At 42.8% G+C, this 23,660-nt stretch overlaps 2 protein-coding genes across 2 annotated transcripts in view; one reads left to right on the top strand and one right to left on the bottom strand.

Annotated features, from left to right (window-relative positions):
* The window catches only part of Veph1 (ventricular zone expressed PH domain containing 1), a 167,661-nt gene that overhangs the window by 19,154 nt on the left and 124,847 nt on the right, over nt 1-23,660 (top strand). Inside the window, exons 3-4 of the mRNA XM_075950586.1 lie at nt 282-456; nt 23,046-23,212. Coding sequence (XP_075806701.1) covers nt 282-456; nt 23,046-23,212 — 342 coding nt within the window. The remainder of the gene's footprint in view (nt 1-281; nt 457-23,045; nt 23,213-23,660) is intronic.
* Ptx3 (pentraxin 3) lies at nt 11,318-17,236 on the bottom strand. Its single transcript, XM_075950829.1, has 3 exons — nt 16,970-17,236; nt 16,125-16,526; nt 11,318-12,518 (listed from the first exon to the last, which is right to left on the bottom strand). Exons 1-3 carry the CDS (start codon nt 17,097-17,099, stop codon nt 11,905-11,907), a joined length of 1,146 nt encoding a protein of 381 aa, XP_075806944.1. The 5' UTR covers nt 17,100-17,236; the 3' UTR covers nt 11,318-11,904.

The raw sequence follows: 23,660 nt of genomic DNA, 5'->3' as shown, positions 1-23,660 counted from the left end.
GCTGAAGTGATGAGGTCAACTATTGATATGAGATCACCTTTTTAAACTACGCTCGTGAGAACATGGAATATCTGCATTTTGTCTTCAGCTAACTACACTTTACGCTGCTCTCCACTTCCTTTCATATTGTTGAAAATGAAATGAGTTCTGTCTTTTTTATGAGTGAATAGGATTCATGTGTAAATACTGTTTTCAGCATCTGACTATCCTTGATTTTTGACGTGATTGGATAGCAAATGAACAATGAGTTACTTGTTTGTTCCCTTCTTATATCTCCTCAGAATTACAACCGGACCCCTGTGATGGTCTTAGCTGTCCCCATTGCAGTGAAATTCCTCCACAGAGGCAGCAAGGAGCTGTGTAGGAACATGTCCAACTACCTGTCCCTGGCTGCCATCAGCAAGGCAGAGCTCCTGGCTGATCACACCGAGGGGATAATAAAGAGCATTCTCCAAGGTACAGTGCAAGAACTGATCTGGGGATGGGTCTAGCAGGAACTCAGTGAGTTGCTCATCGCTCCTGGGAGTGAGGCCTTGCATGCAAAGGGGAGAGTTAGGGTTGGTTTGGTTTTGTTTTCTTTGCTGTGCTGATGGTTGACTCCCAACCATGCCAAAATGCCTCCTGGGCCAACTGAGCAAGTTTCTTTACCTGGTGAATGAAGTAATTAGATTCTCTGAGAAAGTATGAGCTTCCTGTCAATCTTATGATTCTCAGTCCAGAGAGCTGTGTAGTCCATGGTTCCCGTCGAATTCCTGGCTGTGGAAAGCTCGTTCTGCAATAGGTCTCTCAGTGGTTGATGGTACGCACATTTCCTTTCATTTCCAAAAGTAAGAAGTATCTTTGGCTATATAAAATACACAGAGCCAGGCACGGTGGCACACACCTTTAATGCCAGCACTTAGGAGGCAGAGGCAGGGGGATCTCTGTGAGTTCAAGGACCACCTGTTCTACACAGTGAGTTTCAGGACAGCTGCAGCTACATGGTGAGACCTTGTCGTTAAAGAAAAAAAATCAAAACAAAATATAAAATACACAGGAAGATATGTGATGACTTCTCTAACTCAAATGTGACTTGAAACTAATTTACAAGAGCATTAAACACCACCAAAATGAATAAATAGACAAATAAATAAATAAATAAGGACATCTTTATTCTTACATTATTTGAATCAAAGAACTTAAACTAGTCCCCACATATGCCATTTTTCAACAGGAGTAGAGGGTGGGCTTCTGTCTATCTGAAACCTTGTTTTACTTTTTTTTTTTTGAAGAAAGGATTTCAGGTCAGAGGACACTATATCAAGCGCCTTGATATGCATCCAAATAGTCCCAGTTCTCGTTGATAAAAATGCATGAGGTCCACAGGCATTACTGCCCATAGATTGTTTCTTCAGACCCCACAGACTCAACTTCGTGCAGAGTGTTCCTCTACTCCTAGTCTGGGGGTTTCTTGACGTCTCTGAGGATGTCCCACTTGCGCTCTGTGCCCGGCATCCCAGGGTCAGCTCACAGTCTATGTCCTTCAGACCCAGCTTAGCACACTGTGCTAGCATTCTCCACATGACTCTGCTCCCGGCAGGGTCCACACAGAGGCTCTGTGACACCCTGTCAGAATGGTGGCCTCTGCCCTCAGGTTCCTCCTCCCCTGAAGCTTCAGGAACCTAGAGTTCCACGTGGCATCCTCTGGCAGTAGAACAACAATCTTTCCCCCTGATGTTACACCTTGGTTACATCTTGGTAGACATGCCCAAAGTAGGGTGCTTATTTCAGGTACCATAGGTTGTTATGTGTTTACAATAAGAGAGGGAGTACACTTTTCCCAGATGTTTGGCTCAGCTGTTGACCTCTTGCCCAGATGAGCAAGGCAAGAGGTTCAATGCCCATTGCTGAAAAAATAAAATTATAATTAGAAAAAACCCAAAGCATTCTCTTTCCTTTCCTGAAATCAGAAACCAACTGTCCCTCTCTGCATACCCCCAGCCCATTCCATCTTCTCACACCCCCACCCCCCACCCCACCCCTCTTGCACCCCATTCTTAGAATGCCTACTGCCTGCCAAGGACAAGGGTTTTGTCCCCACCTCAAGCTCAAATGTCAGAGACTCCTAAGGAGACTCCTGGTCAGTCTAGCCCACAATCTGCCAGATGCCCAGATATATCTGACTACCCAGGAGAGGTAGGTGTGTCGCTCAGCCTGGGCTTCTCGGTAAAGATTTGCCACTAGTAATGTTAGTCAGTGGTCTTGTACCTCATTTCCTTTGGCCACAGGATCAAGTTGCTAATTTTACTTCACATATGATTGATTTTGATGCGAGTCCAGAAATGCAATTCATCTTTTATTTTTACCACTTTGAAAACATTTTTTGGAAAAAAATTTCATAGAAAATACAAACGCACCACAAGCATTGTAAAACTATTGTGAGCAATAGATTTATATCAAAGAATGAATCCTCTTACTTTAAGGCTGCCAGGAGTTTAGCTCATAATTTTGAGGCTTTTAGAATGTTATTTCGATGACAAAGAGATCTTTGAAACACAAAAATCAACTCAAAAATCACTGCAAGCATTTGAAATAAACAAATGATTTGGCTTATTTGATCTGGCACTCTGAAAATTGCCGTAGACCCGAGAGTAACTTGACCTGTGAATGGCTGCGTCTGCGTATCGAGGGTTTTGATTCGGAGGACTGTCATGACTATAAAGCTCCATCCACAGCGCATGTGAGTTGCAGAGCAGAAAGGATTTTGAGTAGTGAGTTCTTTGCTCTGCAAGTCTTCATTTGATGCTCCCAGTGAGCAGCTTTAGTGAACTCCTTGGGGGTCTTTCTTCATTACATGTAGTTTCTTCTCAACGTCAGACTGTTGTCTTTGATCTGTGACTGTCTTCTTTGATCTGTAGTATCCTGATCTTTAGACTGTTGTCTTTGATCCGTGACTGTCTTCTTTGATCTGAAGTATCCTGATCTTTAGACTGTTGTCTTTGATCCGTCACTGTCTTCTTTGATCTGAAGTATCCTAATCGTCATTCTCCTGGACTTCTACTCTTACAGAAAGGTTAGTGGTCACCTGTTCAATGACAATACTTACAATAACATTATAATAATAAAGTCAGACAATTTTCACGTCAAATGTTGAATTAATCCACTTGTACGAATTAGATCAGCATTACTCGTGAGAACTGCAAAGCAGAAATCCTATTATTCAATTTTACTGGGCAGTAACACTTTAAGTAACAAAAACCTTGGTATAAATGACTTGATGGAGAGGCTAAAGAAAAGGAGGAGGAGAAAGAAGGAGAAAAGAGGAGGAGAATGAAAATGACAAAGAAGGGGGGAGAAAGGAATAGGAGAAGAAGAGGGGAGGAGAAACAGGGAGAGGGCAAGGAAGAAAAGAAGTAGGAGAAGAAGGAAGAGAAGGATGAAAAAAGAGAAACGAAGAAGAGAAAAAAAGAAAAAGGAGGAAGGGGGAAGAGGGAACGAAAGAAGAGAAGTGAGAAGAAGAGGAACAACTCCTTGTTGACACATGAATGGTCCATGGGCGGATTCTTCCCATTGACTTGATGTGGGCCTCAGAGGTGGCCCTGAAAGCTGTGGCTAAGCATCCTTCTGCTGTACTGCTTTGCTTTTATGTCCCAGAGCCTGGGCCTTCATACTGTCTGGCTCACATCATTGTGACTACCAATTACACAAAGTCCACATCCAATCTGATTTCCTGTTTTTGATCCAACTCTGGCAACCTGACTGTTTCTGAACTGACACGTCATCCTTACTGGGAGATTCGGTGTATCAGTTGTCTGCTGAGACCCTGAGCTACCCCAGAAAAGGAGGCGGCCATGGACTGCCACGGAACCACGTGAGAGGGGAGTTAGGAAGGACTGGGTCTCAGAAAATCTGCTGTGCAAATGAACAGGGCTTTGTGGAAGCCACAAATGCCCGCCCTGTCGTTTTGCACACACGTAGCTGACTAGAATTAAATGTCAGCCATTTCACCCCAAAGCAGCCTCTGCCGTTGAATCCCAGCTCCACTGAATACTGGTTGTACTTGTATTTTTCTGAGCACCTGCTTTCTTACTGTGTAAATTGAGATGTCCGAACAATGGCATTAACACCACAGCCTAGTCTGACCTCAGTAAATATTAGCTACGATGGTGATGGTAACAATTATGACAGCCTGCCTCTAGTTGAGTATTTTAGTGCCAGGAGATAGATGCACTGTTTCTGGTGAAAACTCACATCTTGCGGGCCTATTTGGTTCTTTTGGTGAATGTTCTTTCCCTGTGTCCTCCTCTTGGGCCTCTTCGGTGTGATGAGCTTTCAAAGACAGAGCATCGTTTGTCATAGCTCCTCATGTTTGTACCCTTGTTTTCTTCTCCAGTCATAACAAGCAGTTCCCCTTCTAGTTCACAGACTCAGCCAAAGATGACTTAATTCTGAGTCATTCTGCAAGATGCACCCTGGTCCCTTCCATGTGGCCTGACCTCTTGAGTTCTCCCTGGTTCTCCTGTCAGCACTGAGCAGTGTACGGCTCATGGCTGAGTGTAATGGTCTAAACTGTCTCTGTCCGGACTAAGTGGATGTCTCTCCCTGCTTAAAAGCCTAATGCAGTCTTAAGATGGAGTTGTTTTCTTTTATTCGGCCAGTCACACAGCCACGTCTTTATTCCTACTGATCTCATCTTCTGCTGTATCTTCAAAGATTTTCTTTGTTAAACACACGCACGCACGCACGCACACGTGCACACATACACCAGTAAAACCCTGTCCCATTTAGCTTTGTTGGAAAATTTTAACAAATATTACAATGAACAGATCATTAGAATCGTACCTTAATTTTTCAGAAAATTGAAAAGGAAGTATATGTTCCATCTAATACTCCAAGTCTGATATATCCACACACCAACATCAGACAAAGTCATTATCAAAAATAAAAACACACTCTCCTCTTAGTCATGGACATAGATGTACACATCACAAATAAAGACACTGTAAACACCTTAGGAAAATGACTCCAGTGATGTTTAAGGGAAACTGCACAGCATTTACTAAGGGCAGACTTGACCTCAGGTTCTCACCTGCTGACTCATATACATGTTCCTCTGTGTATTTTATGAGGGAGGAACTGTTGCCATCCCATTTTATAAGATGCATAATGACCCAGTTGGATTTATTCCAGGAATACAAAATCGTTTCCTGTTTGAATTACCCCATAGTAAAAACTGAGCGGGGAGGATATCATGCTATTAGTGTAAGTGTCTTATAAAATTAAAAACAAATCAAACTAGGAAATTTTGAGAACTCCCTTAACTTGATTAGGGGGGTATGTTTATGTATCTGATTGTGAATGAGTAGAAGCATGCCTTTAAGCTCAGGAAAGGGACAAAGAGACTTGTGTATCATTTCTCTTTACCATGGCACTGAAAAGCGTAGCCTAGACACCAAAATAAATTATAATACTTATCATATAGTCATAAGTGAATGCAAAATATTATATATAATATGATTTGTGCACAACATATATATAAAACTTTTGAGAATAAAATCCAGATTTCTTTGAAAGTAGTCACATGAAGCATAGACATGTGGGGATAGGATACCATCTTTACGGGTGGGAGACACTGGTGTAGCAAAAATATGATTTTCAATAATATTTAGTGAAATTTTGACAAAATACCAAAGGAAAGTTTGATGAAAGATGACAATCTGATTTTAAAATTTACAAGTCAGATAAAGCAATTCCGCAGGAGAACATGACCATGACATCATAGTAATTACTGCTGCCCATATTGCTGTGCTGTAAAGAGAGGAAAATGGCCCCGCAGCAGAATTGAGAGGGCGCGAACAAACCTAGGCAACATGGAGATGGAGGGTGTGGTGGGAAGTCTCTGCAACAGAGAAGAGTTGAATATTTAGTGAATGTTGCCGAAATAATTGCCCGTATCAAAGCATACAGAGATTAATTTCAGACAGAATGAAGACCTAAATGTAGAGTGTGAAAGTCTGGTTCTTTATATTAGTAAAACTATCTGTCTATCTATCGGTCTCTATCTCTCTTTTAATGGCTGGGCATCTCTCTAGGGATTACGAACCTCTGTGGATGGATATGAGTCTGCATCCGATATTTTAATATGAACCTGGTCCATTGCAGATGCTCAATTAGAGGTAGGAAGGATGACACCGGTGACAGGAAGAGGAGTCACAGTGACCAGCGTGCTGAGCGCGGTGTGGGCTGTAGGGTTTTATCTAATTAAGCTTCGTCGGCCACGTGTGGCACATAAAATCCCTGCCATAATACATGGGGCGTCAACTTTCTCTCTCCATTTGTCCGAGACAGCTCAGCATTTAGTGGTTTGGATTTCTGTGTCATGTAGAGAAAGAAATGAGGTAAATTTATCATAATTAGCTGGACAGCCTTTTCCAGGCTGTTGCCAGCAAGTCAGAAAGGAATCTGGACTCTTGCTGAGGCAACACTTTATTTTCTCAAAGATTTTCTACTTAAGTTTCAAATCATTCGAGGTTGCCTTGTGACTTGTGCAAGGGGACGGTATAAAAGGTCTGTGGACGGAGACGGGTATTTCCGTCCTTACCTCTGTTTTGGAGAGGGAGAAGACAGGACAACAGCGCGTGCAGATTTAATAGCAGGGACAGGCGCAGCGTGACAGAGTTACAAGTCAATATTTCCAAAGGGCTTCTTCCTCTGGGACCCACAAATAACCATGCGAAGTTGAAGACACACGTTTTATAGGCCTTCTAGAATACAGCGTCCACTTCATGGGCGTAAGATAAGGTAACTCACACTGCTCTGAGCACCGCGTGTGCTTCCGTCTTCTGATCCTGGACAAGCAGCATGGTCTGCTTTCATGGCACAGAACAAGTCTAGAGGATTATTCAGAACAAGATTCTGAAGTTGTGTAATCTAAAATCACACATGGTGCAACTTAGACAAAATGTACATTCCACCTTCCTGTGACATATTCGTCTTCATTTTTAATCCAAGGACCTTGCATCGACTGTTTTTCTTTATTTTAATTTAGTCTAGGTTCATTTTGTAGCCACCCTTTGTTAGAATAAGAGCATTCCTAATTAAATGTGTGTGTGTGTGTGTGTGTGTGAGAGAGAGAGAGAGAGAGAGAGAGAGAGAGAGAGAGAGAGAGAGAGAGAAGGAGCTTGTTGTATAACCACAAGGACCTGATTTTGGATCCCAGCTCACATATAACAAGCAAACCATGGTCTTGACTCACCTGTAACCTCAGCAGTGTGTGGGGCAGAGAGAGGAGAAAGACTCTCTGAGGCTCGACGCCTGCCAGCCTAGCTGGATAAATTAATAAATGCAAGCTTCATGCTCACACAGAGACAACCCTTATCAAAGGAGAAAGGCAGAGGATGATAAAAGAGAATACCCAATGTCTTCCTCTAGCCTCTACGCATGCACGCACACACACATGCATACACATACACACGCACACACGGCTCACACATGCAAAACCCATGACATCATTTTGCTAAAGGAAAGGTTCTAAGTTTACTATTTCACACCCTGTTAGGGGAAAGCTGCTAGCCCTGCTTCTCACAAGTAGCAAGGTTAACCGTAGACATTACTATATGCTTGTTGCACGCACATTTCCATCCTAGTGACCCAAGTCACCTTTGCACAATTATTCTTGTCTTAGTTTCTAACCCAAGGGAGGGTATTCAGTGTTTCTTTATGATTTTTTTGTAGACATCCTTTGTCTGAATAAGATTTTACTAATTTTACATGATCCCAAGCAGACCGATTTTTACTACGGAAGGAATAAAGTCTCATCCCCTAAATTGAAGTCCTATTACAAATATTCAGCCTGAATGTTGACAGGAGTAGTAAAGGATTAGATAGAGCATGGTAAAAAGTCGATCCAATCATGGTTTGAGAACTAGAGAGGCCCCCAGAGAGAAAAGGACTTCCCCGTGGCTGTCGGGGCTGGTACCAGTGCGTTTGTACCTTCCTTGTTTCGCCAGCAGGTGTTGCTGTGGGGTAAAGGAAACCTGCACAGCCTGGATGTCTGCGGCTGATCTTGAAATACCAGCCACAGTGTGGAGGAGTTTCTTTGTTACAGTGTTACTCCCTTGCTTATTTATGCTTTCGCACATGGGAATAACGCCGGGGAATATCTTAAGACATATCTCATTTCAAAAGTGATTTGATGAGGCAGAAAACACTTTTATGTCTGATATCTGCTTAGGGATTTTGTTTTGTTTATATAATTTGAGATGTGTGGAGATTAGTTGAGTGTGTCTCCTAATTAGTAAGCTCGTACTTGGTGGTGCCAGGGTTTAAACATTGGCTTTCTGGCCTGAAGCCCTGGCAAGCTTTTTTCTGTACTTCAGATTGATCAAGCTGCAAGGATCAATAATCTGATACCCTCATATTCATAAAGCCCAAGAATACTATAAATCAATATGCACAATTGCTTTAGCCAAGGCATTTGCAGTTAGGGATTCCGCTTCTTGACTGGCTAAAAGACAATCAAATATTCTGGAAATATCTGATCCTGGCATGTGTTTCAAATAAAGCACTTCCTAACATGTGAATAGGGAAGGAATTAAATAAAAGTCAATCATAAGATCTTCCTGTTTGTCAGCCGTGTTCCCGCTAGTGTGAAGTCAATTAAGCGCCAAACTCTAAACCCAAACTCTGACATCCTATAAGAGATACTTAAAAATTAAATGTTCTAAATATAAAATTATTAATGCTTAAAGGTCGATTGTTACTGTAATCGGCAAGGAAAACATCAACTCTGCTTTGTTCGTGTACACAAAATGTCACCCTGCTAATCATACATAAATACACACTAGAGTGACCAACTGTCCCAGTTTGCCCAGGGACATGGAAACTTTGAAAACGCCAGAACAGGTCCAGGAAACCTAGTCACTCTACTTTATATCAGTAATAATACTAACCATGTATAATAGATGTTATTATATATTAGCGACACTTGTGTTTGCGTCCTAACGACCTGAGCCATCTTGTAAAATTATTATGCTACACTGTCACGTGACAACACCCTCACTAACATCACAGTGGACAGAACCATGTGCCACGGTGCTGAACCATGCCAGCAAGCTGGTATTTCTTCGGGGATATTTGATCTCAGTTCTGCAAATTGCTTATTTCTTCTTGCTGATACCCTTACATTCTGAAATTCTTTAAGTATTGATAGTTAGTTTTTCAGCTAGTGTCCTGAGAATTTGTAAAAAAAAAGGCAACAAAATTCATTTGCACACTGAGAATTTGGAAGAAAATAAAGTACATTGTCTTTTTAAGTTTTTTTTTCCAAATTACTGAACCTGGATTAGATTGTGATAACTAACAATGGATTTTAAAAGATTGGTGTATTTTTCTCTGGTGTCAAAGAAGTCCAGGGGAAAGCAGTCCAGAGTTGGCTTCACAATTCCCAGAAACCTCGGCTTCTTCAATACGATTGCTCCAAATCTCATGCTGTGATATGGTTGCTGGAATTCTAGCCACTATTACCACATTCGAAACAGGCAAAAAGTAGACAACTGTTACCACATTCGAAACAGACAAAAACTAGACAACTATTACCACATTCGAAACAGACAAAAACTAGATAGATAAATCACATAGATTGTGTACAGGAAGTAGTTTATCACCGACCAGAACTTGGGAAAGTAATGCTGAGAAACCCTGGTGTCTTAGTTGCTGTGTAAACCACTAACGCTGGAGTTCTGTTACTTCGGGAAAGAGTTAAGGTTGAGATAAGAGAACAATCAAAAGTCCTTGTATTAATACCCACCCAGTCTCACTTAGCAGATGAAATGTCTGCATTTATAACCTCATGACATCTTTGTTTTCTTTTGTTTGTTTCTTCATTGCCCTCAATTACAGCTGATTTGGTCAGCATTGGCATCCCAAGATAAATACTTACTAATCAAATGCTCTTGATAAAAGATAATTAATACATAAAAGCCAATTTTTGCAATACAAGACAAGGAAAACATCAACTTGCTTTGTTGACGTTCACAAAGTGTCGCTATGCAATTCACATATAAATGTTTATTAGAATAACCAGTTAATATTGTCGGCATATGAATTTGTTCTTATCTCGGCCCATATCTTCTGAGGTGTTTAAACAGATTTCATTTGTGCAGGCACATGGCTAACTCTCTAAGGCTGGGTCTGGTATTGCTTCCCGATGAAAATTTAGTCATACAGAGACTAGCTAGATAGGGGCTTAGTATGGGGCCAATGTATCAGAAATGTTGAGTTGTATAATTCTCGAGACTGGAAGACTGGCCTGTGTTTCAGTTCTCAGGCTCAGAGGCCTAACTTTATAGACTTCAAGACCTGGATGAAGCATGATTCCATGAGCCTCCTTCAAACTTGTTAGACTCATGCAGCTGTTTCTGAAAGCCCCTGGGTCTGTGTTCCTTTCTTTTACTGAGAAGACCAAGGCAAATGTGTAAGGATGCTCAGCTAGAGAGCTACAGATTTATCCCTCCCTGGCCCCGCTCACCACACAAGAGCAAGAATGTCCCATAGCTCTTTAACTGTCTCTTTAGGATCGATGCTTACTTTGTTTCCATGGTATTTCTGTGAAAGTTTTAGAGGTTCTAGAAGTCCTTGCCTAGAATCCTTAAGAGGAGATGATTTGACAGAGGTCTTACCAGGACTGCTGAAAATGCAGGGTTGGCTGGCCTTTCCCTTGTAAGGCAGAGGGTGATTAGGCCTTGCTTATTTTCCAGACCGATGGCTCTTTGATAGCCCTACCATGTGTGTCCCGCAGGTGGCCCGTAGGCCACACACACCCCAGAAGATCCATGAATGCACCAAATTCCAACTTACTTAAAGCGTGATGAATGCTTTCATTTTTCCATTTTTTTCTGATAACTCGATTGTTCAACTCTTCACTATGAATTTGGTAGATGGCAGCTCTATGTGGCAACGTCAAGAGCCGATGCATGCATCTTGCTGCCATGTATACGTGGCATGTCTAGCTGGAGAAGTCAGATAATACATGTATGTTTGTGTCGCGGCAGGGGAGAAAATTGCGCAAGCTCATGGATTTGTTAAATCATTTCTTTCTCAGTTCCATAGCTGAAAAAAACTAAAGCCTGGATAGATGAATGCATTTAGAATTTCTTACAATCTGAGGGACACCAAAGCTTAGGACAGCAGTAGAGTTCGCTTCGAAGCAATGTTAACGATTGCTACTTTCACAGTCTCTGAAAGCGACTTGCCTACTCTAGATGAAAAAAATAGGAAAAAAAAAACGTGGATTTGCTTCAAAGCAGCTCTTAAACTTCAATTAGAGGGCGACACGGGATAGCTTTATAAAATATTTTATTTACAGTAGAGTTTTACAAAAATAAAATTAATACAAACCCATTTCACAATATAAGTTACACAGCTGTCTCTCCCAACATGGAACACTGGCTGCTAACACGCAGGCTACATTTATGTTTGTTAATAAGTCACTTTGTGGTATAAATATGTCCTTCTCGCCCTCCCTCTTGTCACAGGGTACGCCATAAGGAATGAGCAGTGGGCAACAGAGCTTGTTTTGTTATTCTTCCAGCATAAAAAAATGTCTCTGGCCAAAACAAAATTAACCAAAGCAAAGGAACACAATCGTCCTTCTGTTCAGAGTCCAGTCCTGCCCAGTGATCTGAGGATATCTCTGAAAGAGGCAGACATTAATCTGAAGGCACCACAAGCAGAAGGCTTAGTAACAATGCCCCCAAGCCTTCAACTGTTTATTCAGTATTTTGCCAAGATAAATAAAGATAATCTCAAGTCTCTCCTTCATTAGTCTCAAGTGTTCTTAATACACACTGGAGCTTTTAGGCTTTCCCGAGCAGCCTACATTTAAAGTGTAAGTCTCATTTGGCTTCAAGTAGAGTTTCACAACACTTAGAAAACATACTGAGCTCCTCCATGTGGCTGGATTTCGGTAACTCCCCACCCAACGACGTTTCCCCTGATGTGGCAAGACTCGGCTCCTCCACTCTCCCGTATCTCCTCCTCACTGAGAACACGATCCCAGATATTGAAGCCTGTGATTCTTCCAGAAAATGCTAATGTTTCATCAAAGCCCCCACCTACACAGCAACCATTCTTTTCCTGGCCAATCTGCAGGAGTCCACCCTCAGGGACAGGGTGACTCGTGGTCATGCCCTCAGTGGTGGCCACTAGCTCCCCGTTTACCCATAAGGACATGCTCCCCTGCTCTGAACTCCAGGTGCCACAGAGGTGGGTCCACCTCCCCAGGGAAACCACAGTGTCTGCAACCAGCTTATTCTCTTTCCCACCCACCACAAACACTAGGGACTGGGAGCTGAGGTACAACTGGATCTCGTAGGGGTTCCACTTTGTGCCATAAGAAAACAGGATGGTTTTGTTTAATACATCCGTGGCTTTGACCCAGATGCAAGCGCTAAAAGATTCAAGCTTCATTGGTCTCACAGGATGCACGCTTCCAAAAATCTTCTTGGACCGCATTGGGAATAAAATTGCTGTTTCACAACCTGGAGTAGCAAGAAAGAACACAAGAAAAAAAGTTCTGATTCATTCGGTTATTTTGGTATTCGGTTATGCTAACATAAGCACGTTAGCTATACTATATAACCATATACAGTAGTGTGTTATGACTTGCGGGGCCTCCAGTTTATCTCTACAGAGCACGGAGGATAAAAGTGAGGAAGAGTTACTTGACTTTTTCAGTGAAACAACCCAATAAAAGAGTTTGCAAACAGAAGGGAAGTGCCAACTCAACCCACAAATACCAAAAACCATGGCGAATAACCATTCCCTTCCAATCCACTTCTCAGTTTTACTGGTTTTTATTAAAATGTCAAAAAACAATGAGTTAGCTTCGCAAGATTTTATTATCTGCGAGTATTTAAAATCCACCCCCATTTCCTTCTTAATTTTGCTGTGATCCTAAAACAATAAACCTACGAAACTTAAAGGACATAGCTCACTCTAGGCAGTCATTATTAGCATGTCTTTTAGAATAGTAATGTCACCAGGGAATACATTTTTATGTACCACGTGATCTTGGATATTGGTAGCTTTGCGAAGTTTATAGAAAACTGCTCTGTTCTTTTACTACTATTATTACTGGCCTTTTCAAATAAGCCTTTAAGTGGCCTAAGCTGACCTCAAGGGGGGGGGGGGTGCGGCAGATAGCTAGCAATAATTTCGAACTTCTGCTTCTCCTGTTTCCACCTCTGAGGGACTGAATTCATTGGTGCACATCACCAGGGCTGACTTGCAAAGCATCCTTGACCAGAAGCACAGCAAACAAGGATAACGAATGTTTATCAAGTGCTCGTTGTGTCTCAGACGGTGTTCTAATCAATTTCTTCATGATCTTAATGCATCCTCCTTCTTGCTCTTAAAGTCCCTCTATTCCTACTTCATAGGGATACAACTGAGGCAAGAAGTAACTTACCCATGTTTCTAGAGCTGATACATTCATAAACTAGGGCTTTAGTTTGGCTAATCTGTTTACAGAGGCCAACACATTCTATTGTCTGTTACTAGAAGCCCTGGATTCCGAGTTATTAACTGCTAGTGGGTATGATGCAGCCTTTTATGAAGCCTATAATCTCACCAGGCCTTAGTGTTGTCTATATTTAAAGTGTGTGGGGCGGAGCTCTCTTCTTCAAGTCTGTAAGTTACATGTACACAGTACTCAAATCCGGGCAGGCCAAGGATTTGCTTTAAAACTTAGTTACATCACTATAGAAAACCCTTTTAAAGGAGGGATTCTTCCAAAAGATTTTGTTACGGATTGTGTTTCTGCTAAGAACATCCAGAAGACAGGGACATTTGGACATAGGATGAGGACACATCTGTTCTCACCTCTGCTGATCTCAAGGCCATATGGGCAGCTAAGATGTGGAAGTAAAGACCTAGAAAGGATAAAGCCTTGACCAGATGGGCTCTGCTTCATGTTACATCTGAAAACACTACAGCGGGCTGGATTTTCACGCTATAATAACCCAAAGGACATGGTGTGAGATGGCTAGTCAACCCCTCAAGCACTTAAACACTGACTGCTGAATCAACAGAACTTGTGGACATTCAGCGTCCTGTAAAGTGCAGCAAATTCCTACACGTGGCTCTGAGCTAGACTCTGTCCAGAAAACACCAAACAAACATGGACCATATCTTTTCGTAATAGTCAAAGAAACTTTTGAAATGTAGGAAAATTGCAGAAGAGCAAAAAACAATAGCAATGCCCCCAATTAATAGCATCAGATGAACATGCTAAGCATCCATGGAAAAGAAATTTAAATGAGGCATTTTCAAGGTGGAATTATCGCTCTCGCTGCAACAATGAAATCAAATAATAGTTGTGGAAACCAAAGATAACCATTTGTGTGCATTTGAAATCCCCTGGCCTCTGTAAGTTTAAGTAAAGTACTGTTCAAGAAGGCACCCGCTACAATCTAATTATCTGCCTTCCTGTTTAAATAAGGTCAGGAAGTGAGGATTGCATTCCACGGCTACTCATGACTATGTCTGGGAGACCCAGCATCCTTGTAGGCTGCGGCAGCTACTTGGGTTCATGCTGCAGAGTAGTATGTAGGGAGATTTTGTGGAATTCTTTTTATGAAACAGTGATTGAGCCTCCTGGGACCCCTTTGAAATGTCAGAAACTCTCTCATGAAATGGCTTTTAGCTAATAAGACTTTGTAATTATATTATCAAAGACCAAGTGAAATGAAAACCAGGTTCTTAGGAGGCAGACCACAGCATGATTAGGAACCCTCTGAGAGCCAAGTTGGCAGGACAGCAAGGGAGGGCAAATCAAAGCCGTGTGTGAAAGTGTTATTGGGTATAATAGACATCAACAGTTTAGAATTGGGAAGTGTATACATCCCTCTTCTGGCATAGGTAAGGATACAAATTAGAGGAACTCTTTCTGGTGTGTGTGCAGGGGGATACTTTGTATGTACGTGACTTTACCCAGTTTGCAAAACAAACATCCATGTGTTTAAAATTGTCGAAGAATTACCATATTTAAGGTTTACTTCCGAATTGACTTTATGCTTTTTCTCCCAAGACCTACTTAGGTTTAAGGCCATAAGCCTCCATACTGACAAATAGTCCTCAAATATTTGGGAAGGTTCTGCAGAGGAATGGGCCGTGCCCTAGATTGTCCTTCCTCCTACCTCGGTCAATAAGCTTCATTTCCTTGGAAATACAGGATAGGTTGGCATTGTTTCTGAGACTCATGAGAAGCCCAAGGGATATTTTTCTACCTAAGACACTAATTTCTAGAATAAGCCACAATATATCACTACCTCCTCAGAAATTTGACTTAAGAAGCCAAATTCTTATTCTATTCCCATGCGCCAACGCTCTGTTTCTTTAATTTTAAAAGTGTGACTTTGGGGGCCCTACACAATTGTGGATTTTATGGAGTGTGGGCTTTGACAAGTTGCACAGTCTGTACAGCCGGGTTCTTGTGTGGTCCTGGGGTCTAGATGGAGTGGTCGTATACCATCCCTAATTCCTGGTCCTGACTTTACAGGACTTATTCCAAGGCCCACATCCCTTGACCTTCACTGTGCAACTAATTGGGCTGAGGAAACCCTGGCGGAATTCTGCTGACTCTGCAGGAGACCCAATTAGGCTCAAGTCAGCTCAGATGAAGCCGAAGGGGAGGAGTCGGTATAGAGAGGTTGGGAAAGTCGCTGAAGTAAGCCCTGGCCCTGAAGTAGTGTGGGAAATCAGAGCTCGCCTAAAGAGAGCGACCGGATAAAATTAGAAAATGTGGAAATCCCTAACGGAGGGACTCGGGGCAGCAAGTAGAGCCACAGATAAACACCTGCCAATGGAGCTCCTCTAATATCTGGTTGGATCCGGTATCAGGGACCTCTGACGTCTACTTCCAGATTGACGGTTAAATCCCCACTTTCTTTTGTGTCCTCGGGCTGAGAAACACTTTTCAGAGGCAACGTGTCTGTCTTGTGTGGTGTGTCTGAGCTCTGTGAACGTGCATATGAAAAATTTTAGGGCTCTGAGTTTGAGGGTCCCCACTAAAGCGTGCCTGATGTGATTATGTGCCGCGGACTCTAGGGACAAAGCCAATGGTGGGTTCTGTGCCTGGCGCTTACCTGCTGGCAGCCAGCGGCGAGCGACCCAGCTCTGCACCGCGCTCAGGTCGGCACGCGTCCGCTGCAGTTCCTCCAGCACTGCACCCAAGCCAGGCACTGCCGCTTGGGGCCGCCGCGCCTCCGCATCCTCCAGGCGTGCCAGTCTGCGGCTCGCATCGCGGCTCTCCTGCAGCAGAGGCTCCAGGGCCCGCGCCAGCCTGGCGTCCGCAGGGCCCCCGGCAGCACATGGCCTCGCCATGCCGCCCGCCAGCCTGCCCAGGTCGGCCCGCAGCCGCTGCAACTCGCCCCGGAGGACGTCGTCGGTGGCCTGCAGCAGCATGCCCTCCCGCATCTGCGAGTTCTCCAGCATGATGAACAGCTTGTCCCACTCCGAGTGCTCTTGGCGGCAGTCGCATGGCGTGGCTAGAGCGCGGGACACACACAACGTTACCAGCCTGCCCCAGCCGGTGGGTTGCACCCTCAATCACCCCAAGTTTCAGCCTGTCCCCAGCAAACCTCCTCTTTCTGAAAACAGCGAGCGAGCGTGTTAACTCAAAAATGACACAGCAACCATTTTTTTTTTAAAACGGGACACGTTTAACCTAACTCTGGGGAATTGCCATTCATGTAGCTAAAAACAGTTAAAGAACAGTGATTTCATATGCTCTAATTCATTATATATGTTGCAAAAATAATTTAAAACCTCTGGCTTTTCTCAGGTAGTCCTCACTGTTACAAAACAAAGTACGATTTTAACTTGTTTCATTGGCTACTAAGTATATGTATGTCATTTTACACACGCACCCCCGCGCCCCAAATGCGAGTTGTGTAGTTGGGGTGAGCAGAGAAAGTTTAAATGAACTTACGGTCCTCGGTGGGATGAAGTCCATTGTCTATTTCGTTGTCCAGATTCACGTACATGAGCTCATAGTCGTCAGAGGTCTCAGCCAACGCTGCAGACCAGAAAGCACAAAGCAGAATCGCAGGGAGAAGCATTGCGGGAGAGATGGAGTTCGCTATGCAGCTGCCTTAGGGGAGGAAGCCGGGCTCTTCAGTGAGCCGAAATTGAGCCCGGGAGAGATAGAGGGAGGCTGGAGAGAAAGCCCTTAATAAAGGCTCCAAAGCCTGAACCGGGATGCATGAGTAATGCCGGTGGCACAGCGCGAGGGAGTTCCCCTGGATTTGGGGGAGGGGGTTGGGTGGGAGGGCAAGGGAGCCGAAGAAGAGATTGCACAATGTTAAACCACAAAGGTCCACACTGAAGGCAGATTAATTAGGGGAGGGGGGAGGGAAGCAGGACTTCGCTGGTCCCCATGAAGTTTAGCTGCTGTAACCTGAATTGGTAGCACTGAGAGGGGGTGGGGAACCCAGAGGTGCGAGGCGTTCATTTTGGCACTTTGTTCCCTCACCCCTTAAGTTAGAGAAAACTCTTTTCACTTTCCCTTTGGACACTTTCTCAAGTTTGAGGTATTGGAAATGATTCTGTGACTTCACAATAATCCGACATATGAAGAACTTCTGTGACTCTAGACATCAAATCCATCCTGGCTCCCTTGTCTTTACTCCTCTGGAGTTGCAACTAACAAACACGTGCAACTAAGTAAACCTCTAAAAAACAAAGGGTAACTGGGAGCTGGCTTCATGAGCTTGGGTGTTCTAATATATATATATATATATATATATATATATATATATATATATATATATATATATATTCATTCATTCTAACATTGGGTGGAAATGTCCAATAAAACCCAGAGGCAAAGATCCTGTTTTAAATTTAAATTAGGGATGACTGGTGTGTGTGTGTGTGAGAGAGAGAGAGAGAGAGAGAGAGAGAGAGAGAGAGAGAGAGAGAACTGGACGTTCTACCTGTGCTAAATACCTAGATACGTGTTGATGTCATAAGAATAATGGTTTAAAACTTAAAGTATTCAGATGGCTCTAAATAAAAGCAACAATGTGTAGTGGCCAAAAATCTAGAAGGAATAAAGCCCAGAGGGTCAGCTCCTGAGCTGATATCACTCCACAGTCCCATGGTGGGGGTGGTTATCAGTCACAGCCATCCAAACCAACCAACCATGAGGGTGAGGGGACCCTCAAGTAGGCCTCTCAGAAGGCCACCTTTTGGATTTCCATGGGTAAACTCCTCTTTCTGCCCCTTGCATGGCTTTCCCTGACTGAGTACCACAAGACCCCTACGAGTTTGTAAGAAGAGGCTTGCCCTTCTACGTCTGGAAAGCACGTGCATATACCAACCGCCACCGTAAAAATGAATTCACAGCGAAACATATCTAGACATCCGAGGGAATAGTACATCATCAATAAGAATCAACAAAAAGTCGAAAGGCATTAAGTCCCTGCTCGAGGGCTTCACTTATTTGAAGTAGCAGCTAAAAACAAGCTATGTTTGGAACCATCCTTAAGGCCTACGAGAAAGAAATGGCAATATGAGACAATAAAATATTGTTTAAAGGGCAGTGTAGAAAGCTCAGTCAGTAAAGCGCTTCTCTCTTAAGGATGTGGACCTAGATTTGTTTTTCAGAAAAGCCTGGCGTGGTGATGCAGGCAGAGTCCTAAGCCAGTGCCAGGGAGAGGGTGCCTGGGACTTCCTGCCCGGACAGCTAAAGCCTACCGGGCAAGTTAAGGCCGATGAGAGACCCTGGCTCCAAAATCAGTGTGGAAGAGCTGGATAAAAATGCTTACCTTACCTGTCAAAGGACCAGACTTTGGTTCCCAGGACCCCCACATCAGTCAGCTCATAGCCACCTGTTCCAGTTCCAGGGGACCCTGTGTCCCTTTGACCTCCTCAAGTGCATGTGATACACATGAACTTAGGCTGACTCACATAAAGACATAAAAATAGGTGAATCTTTTTTAAAATGTATTGGATGATTGTAATTATACAAGAGGTTGACTTCCAAGGTGTCTACACACAAACATGTACCTACAGAAATATACATTCACAGGAATGCACACACTCAAAAGGCTGTTGAGGGAAAAGTTATTTAAAGAACTATTAGTGATTCCCATAATTCTTAAAAGGTGAATTAAAACTTTTTATAAAGATCAGGCAGGAATGGGTAAAATGGCAATTTAGGCAAAGGTAAAGAAAATGAATTTAAAAGACAGATAAACATCTTAGTAAAAACAAAAACTGTGAATGACCTAATCGCAGGACAAGAAATGACCTGCTGCAAAACTGTGTGTATGTGTGTCACAAGCAATCAAAAAAAAAAAATGAGACTGAAAACAAAACCTGAGAAGTAATCTCACACTCCATCAAATCAGCAAAAGGCAAGGAGAGCAGGGAAGGCCCAGCACAGCAAGGATGTGGGCAGCAGATGCCTTCTCGAGGCTCATGGGAGTGTAAGATCTTATAAGCCTGGTACCAGGACCCCAGAAGATGTCCGTGTGCCAATCCTTGTAACCTGTAAACATGCGCTGGATCACTGCATTCCAGATGGAATGAAAAGTCACTACAGAAAAAATAAGGAAACCACACTTGGTTATTTAGCTTGGCTCTGCAATAAAAGGGTTCCTAAAAGTCAGAGAGGATGTGCAAGTGAGATGGGCCATTGGGTAAAATCTCCTGCTATGCTAGTCTGATGGCTTGGGTTCCGTCCTTGGAACACGAGGTGGAGGGATAGAATCAACTCTTGAAAGTTGTGCTCCAACCTCCAAGGACATGTCAAGGCACACACATCAGTGTCATCACCTGCACACTTATCATAAAGAAAATATTTTAAAAGATAGCGAAAGAGGGAGGCAGATGAGAGAATCACATGAAGAAGGGTGATGAGAGAAAGAAACGAGATCATAGAGTCACCATGTTTCTAGCTTTGAACAGGATGGGAGTGTCCACAAGCCGGTAGGTACACACCAGATTCTAGAACGGTTCTCAACCTATGGGCCACGACCCCTTTGGAGGGTCAAACAATCCTTTCACAGAAGTTACCTAAAACAATCAGAAAACACAGATATTTACATTATGATTTGTAAAGGTAGCAAAATTACAATTATGAAGTAACAATGAAAATTAATTTTATAGTTGTGTGTTGTAGGAGGTTGCTTGTTTGTTTTCGGCTGCTCAACCCCAAACTAATCATACAGAAACCTTATTATTTGCAATACTGTTTGGCCAATAGTTTAAGTGTAGTTTTGGCTAACTCATATTTTAAGTTAATCCATTTCCATTAATCTGTGTATTGCCACGAGGCTGTGACTTACCAGGTATATATAGTTTTGTCATTTGTCTCTGGTGGGGCTACATGGCTTCTTCCTGACTCCGCCTTCTTTCTCCCAGCCTCTGAAGGCTCTGAAAACTATACTGATAGAGTTTTCCCCACCTAGCAACATGAGGAACTGTATCAAAGGGTCTCAGCATTAGAATGGCAGGAAACCACTGCTCTAGAAGATAGAACAACCAAAGAAATGGAGATCCTTTAAGGTCCATTGCAGCCTTGCCTACACCTTCAGCACCGTGATAAACATGCCAGTAATTTCAGGCCTTTTCCTGATGATTTCTGGAGAAAATGATGTCTTTCAGCCACAGAGAAGTTAAATCAGTGCCCCTGGGGAGAAAGGCCAGAAGGAAGAATCAAGATATGAGGTCAGTTTGAATGAAACCCAGCACAATGTTGAACAAAGCAAAACGGTTTGCCCTGGGTCTGTAGATAAAGATAAGGAACCCATTCATGTAAAATTATAAAGCAGGCAGACAGCTGTAAGATGTTGGTGGATGCACACATGTAAATGAGCTATAAAAACATTCCCAACAATAAAAAGACTAACTTTTCCGAGGAGGAAAAGCAAGTGGTCAGAAAGCACTGTGGCAAGGTAAAGTTTGGTGAAGCCGGGTGATAGGCACACCATTGCTCCTTTCATTCTTTATGCCTACCCAAGGGCTTGAAATACTTAGTATTAAAAAGAATATATAAACCTCTGAGTAAAAATTTTTACAGGATTTCTACATCCATATTTCTTTATCAGTTTCTAACTAAAAGGAAAATAAATTATTTTGCACTTACTTTTGTGTTTATTTTATTGAAACTGAAGTTAGTGAAAATGACTAATCTAGGGATTTCCCCTCCAAAGAACCCAGAACCTTTGTTGGAGACAGTGCTAAAAAGTCATGCAATAGTTTCTGTCCCAGATTCTAACTTTTCCCACCAGTGATGCTGACCAGTGTGCATCCATCCACAGCTAAGTTCTGTGACCTAAGGGGTTGTGCATCAATTACGTATTGAGTTAGAATTTCCTGCATTTAAGGAGAAGCTATATAAATATTAATAAACAGAAATAAAAATTAAATTGTTTGGTGTCAAAATAGTGATGGGGAAAATTTATTTTTAAAACATTATTTTATTATGTAACGTGTACAGATGTTTTGTCTGCAATTGCATGCCAGATGCCCGTGGAAGCCAGAAGAGGGTGTCGGGACTTCTGTGACTGGAGTTATGGATGGTTGTGAGCTACCATGTGGGTGCTGGGATTCAAACCCCAGTCGTCTGGAAGGGCAGCCAGTGCTCTTAAATACTGAGCCATCTCTCTATCCCAGGAGAAACTTCTTTATGTTTTAGTTTTTAGTTTCAATTTGAGATGAGGTCCAAGCTTGTCTCGGACTCATTATATAGGCCAGAATGGGCTCAAACTTGTGGTCATCCCCCGTCTCAGTCTCCCGAATACTGCAGACATGCACCATCAAGCCTGGCCCTTACAAATTCTTTAAAAAATTAAAAGCATTTCCAGAATCTTTTGTTCTGTAGACAAGTTGCTAAGATATGTTTGAAACTACTTCTATGAAAAATCAATTCTCAATTTTTTTATGCAAGTACATTTTTGTCCATTTTGACTGAACATAAATACTGATATTGTAGAAACCCAAGGTCTCTTTCCTTAACGTTCATAATTAAATGTCTTTTGTGTGTTAGCGTATCCTCACCAAGTACTGAAGATTTGTATATGTGTAGTTTCTGTTTGTTTGATTTTTTTCTGTGTATATTTTCTGGGAATAAAGCTAACATAAGTAAACCACGAACTGGGTTGGGGTGAGTGTGGCCGTTCGGGGAATGCTTGCCTGGCATGCGTAAGGTTCAACCCCAGCTCTACTGCCGCAACACAAATTATAAATAGAACCAAGAAAATATTCTTCTAGAAACCAAATCCTCCGAGACACTTAAATAAGTGCTTGACAGCATTTTGAGAGGGGACTCCGTAACAGAAAGTGATAAGCAGTTGTTTCCCACGTGTCATTGCAGTGAAGCCCCTACAGCTCATGAAATATTTTTTTTTCTGCGGGTTTTGCCATTTTGAATCCGGTTGTCACACACGCCTTTGAGGCAAATCACGTGTGACAGACAAGCTGAGTGCAAATTCCCCTTGAAATAGTGCAGAAATTGAGGGTTTAAATTTGCATTGCTACCTTTTAAACTCTTCGTAAAAAAAAAAAATCAGGCATCGTTTCCATATGTCCATTGTTCTGAACCAGGCCTCCCAGCCCTCAGGAATGCGAACGCATTCCTTTCTGCATTTTTTTGGGTTCAGCCTCACTTAGGTTCGTGCTCCTAACACGGCTCACTTTTCATTTCAACAGCATCCACGTGTTACTTCTCCTCGGGAATTTTTTATCGGAACTGTCTCCTTGGGGTGTGGTCTGGTTGCTGTCAAGTGTGCCTGTGTTCCCCACGGAGCATTACGCAGAAAATAGATTTCATTAGCTAGTCATGCCGGTCATATCGTAAAATACTCCCTTGTGAAATCCATCGGAATTGTGCTTTAGTGACTAATTTTTCACAGAATAAGCCAATGTGTTAATTTGAATAGAACGTTTGGCTGTTGACCCTACGGCTTACGCGCCCAGATTATTACATTGACAATGTTGTTATCTCTATGACTCTGAGGTTGGTAAGGTCGCTGTTGCCTTTCTTGTTCCCTCCGCAGGAAACGCCATGTTGTTGAGGGTGTTACCTGCTGTGTATGAAATGCAGCCTCGACCCATCAACAGACACCTGGCAGAACTCCTGGCCTTGATGTCTCAATTGGAGCAGACAGAACAGTACCATCTACTCCGGCTTTTGCACGCAGCAGCAAAGAAGAGAGACGTGGAGGTAGAAAGTGCATTGTGTCTGCTTGATATACACTCTGTATGCTCCGCACTGTGTGATGGCCCACACAGCCAGAGAGACTTCTGGATAATCTGAGCAGGATTAACGTGCTTAGGGTTTCCTTGCACGTACATATATATGCAAAAGCATCTGTCTGTTTTTAATACGTTTGTACAAGAGGTGTGTGTGTGTGGGGGGGTGATGTTGGTTCACACCACCATGAAGATTATCATCCGTCCTAGGGACTCAGAAAAGCCAGGGGCACGGTTCTAATTTGTATTTTAAAAATGCTTGAAACTGGAGGGCAGATGGTCTAAGCTGACAAATACCAATACTCCAGCACAAGAGATCACATAGGATGTGTGAATTCTCTCTTCCCTCCCCTCTTCCTTTTGTTTAAGTCCTCAACAGGGTGACTGGTGCATGTCCATAGCAAAAGGGAAATCTCCTT

Source organism: Microtus pennsylvanicus, chromosome 16 (genome assembly GCF_037038515.1).
Source record: "Microtus pennsylvanicus isolate mMicPen1 chromosome 16, mMicPen1.hap1, whole genome shotgun sequence".
NCBI classification, from domain to species: Eukaryota; Metazoa; Chordata; class Mammalia; order Rodentia; family Cricetidae; genus Microtus; species Microtus pennsylvanicus.
The sequence above is the reverse complement of the archived record's forward strand: the minus strand, read 5'-3'. Positions and strand labels throughout refer to the sequence as shown.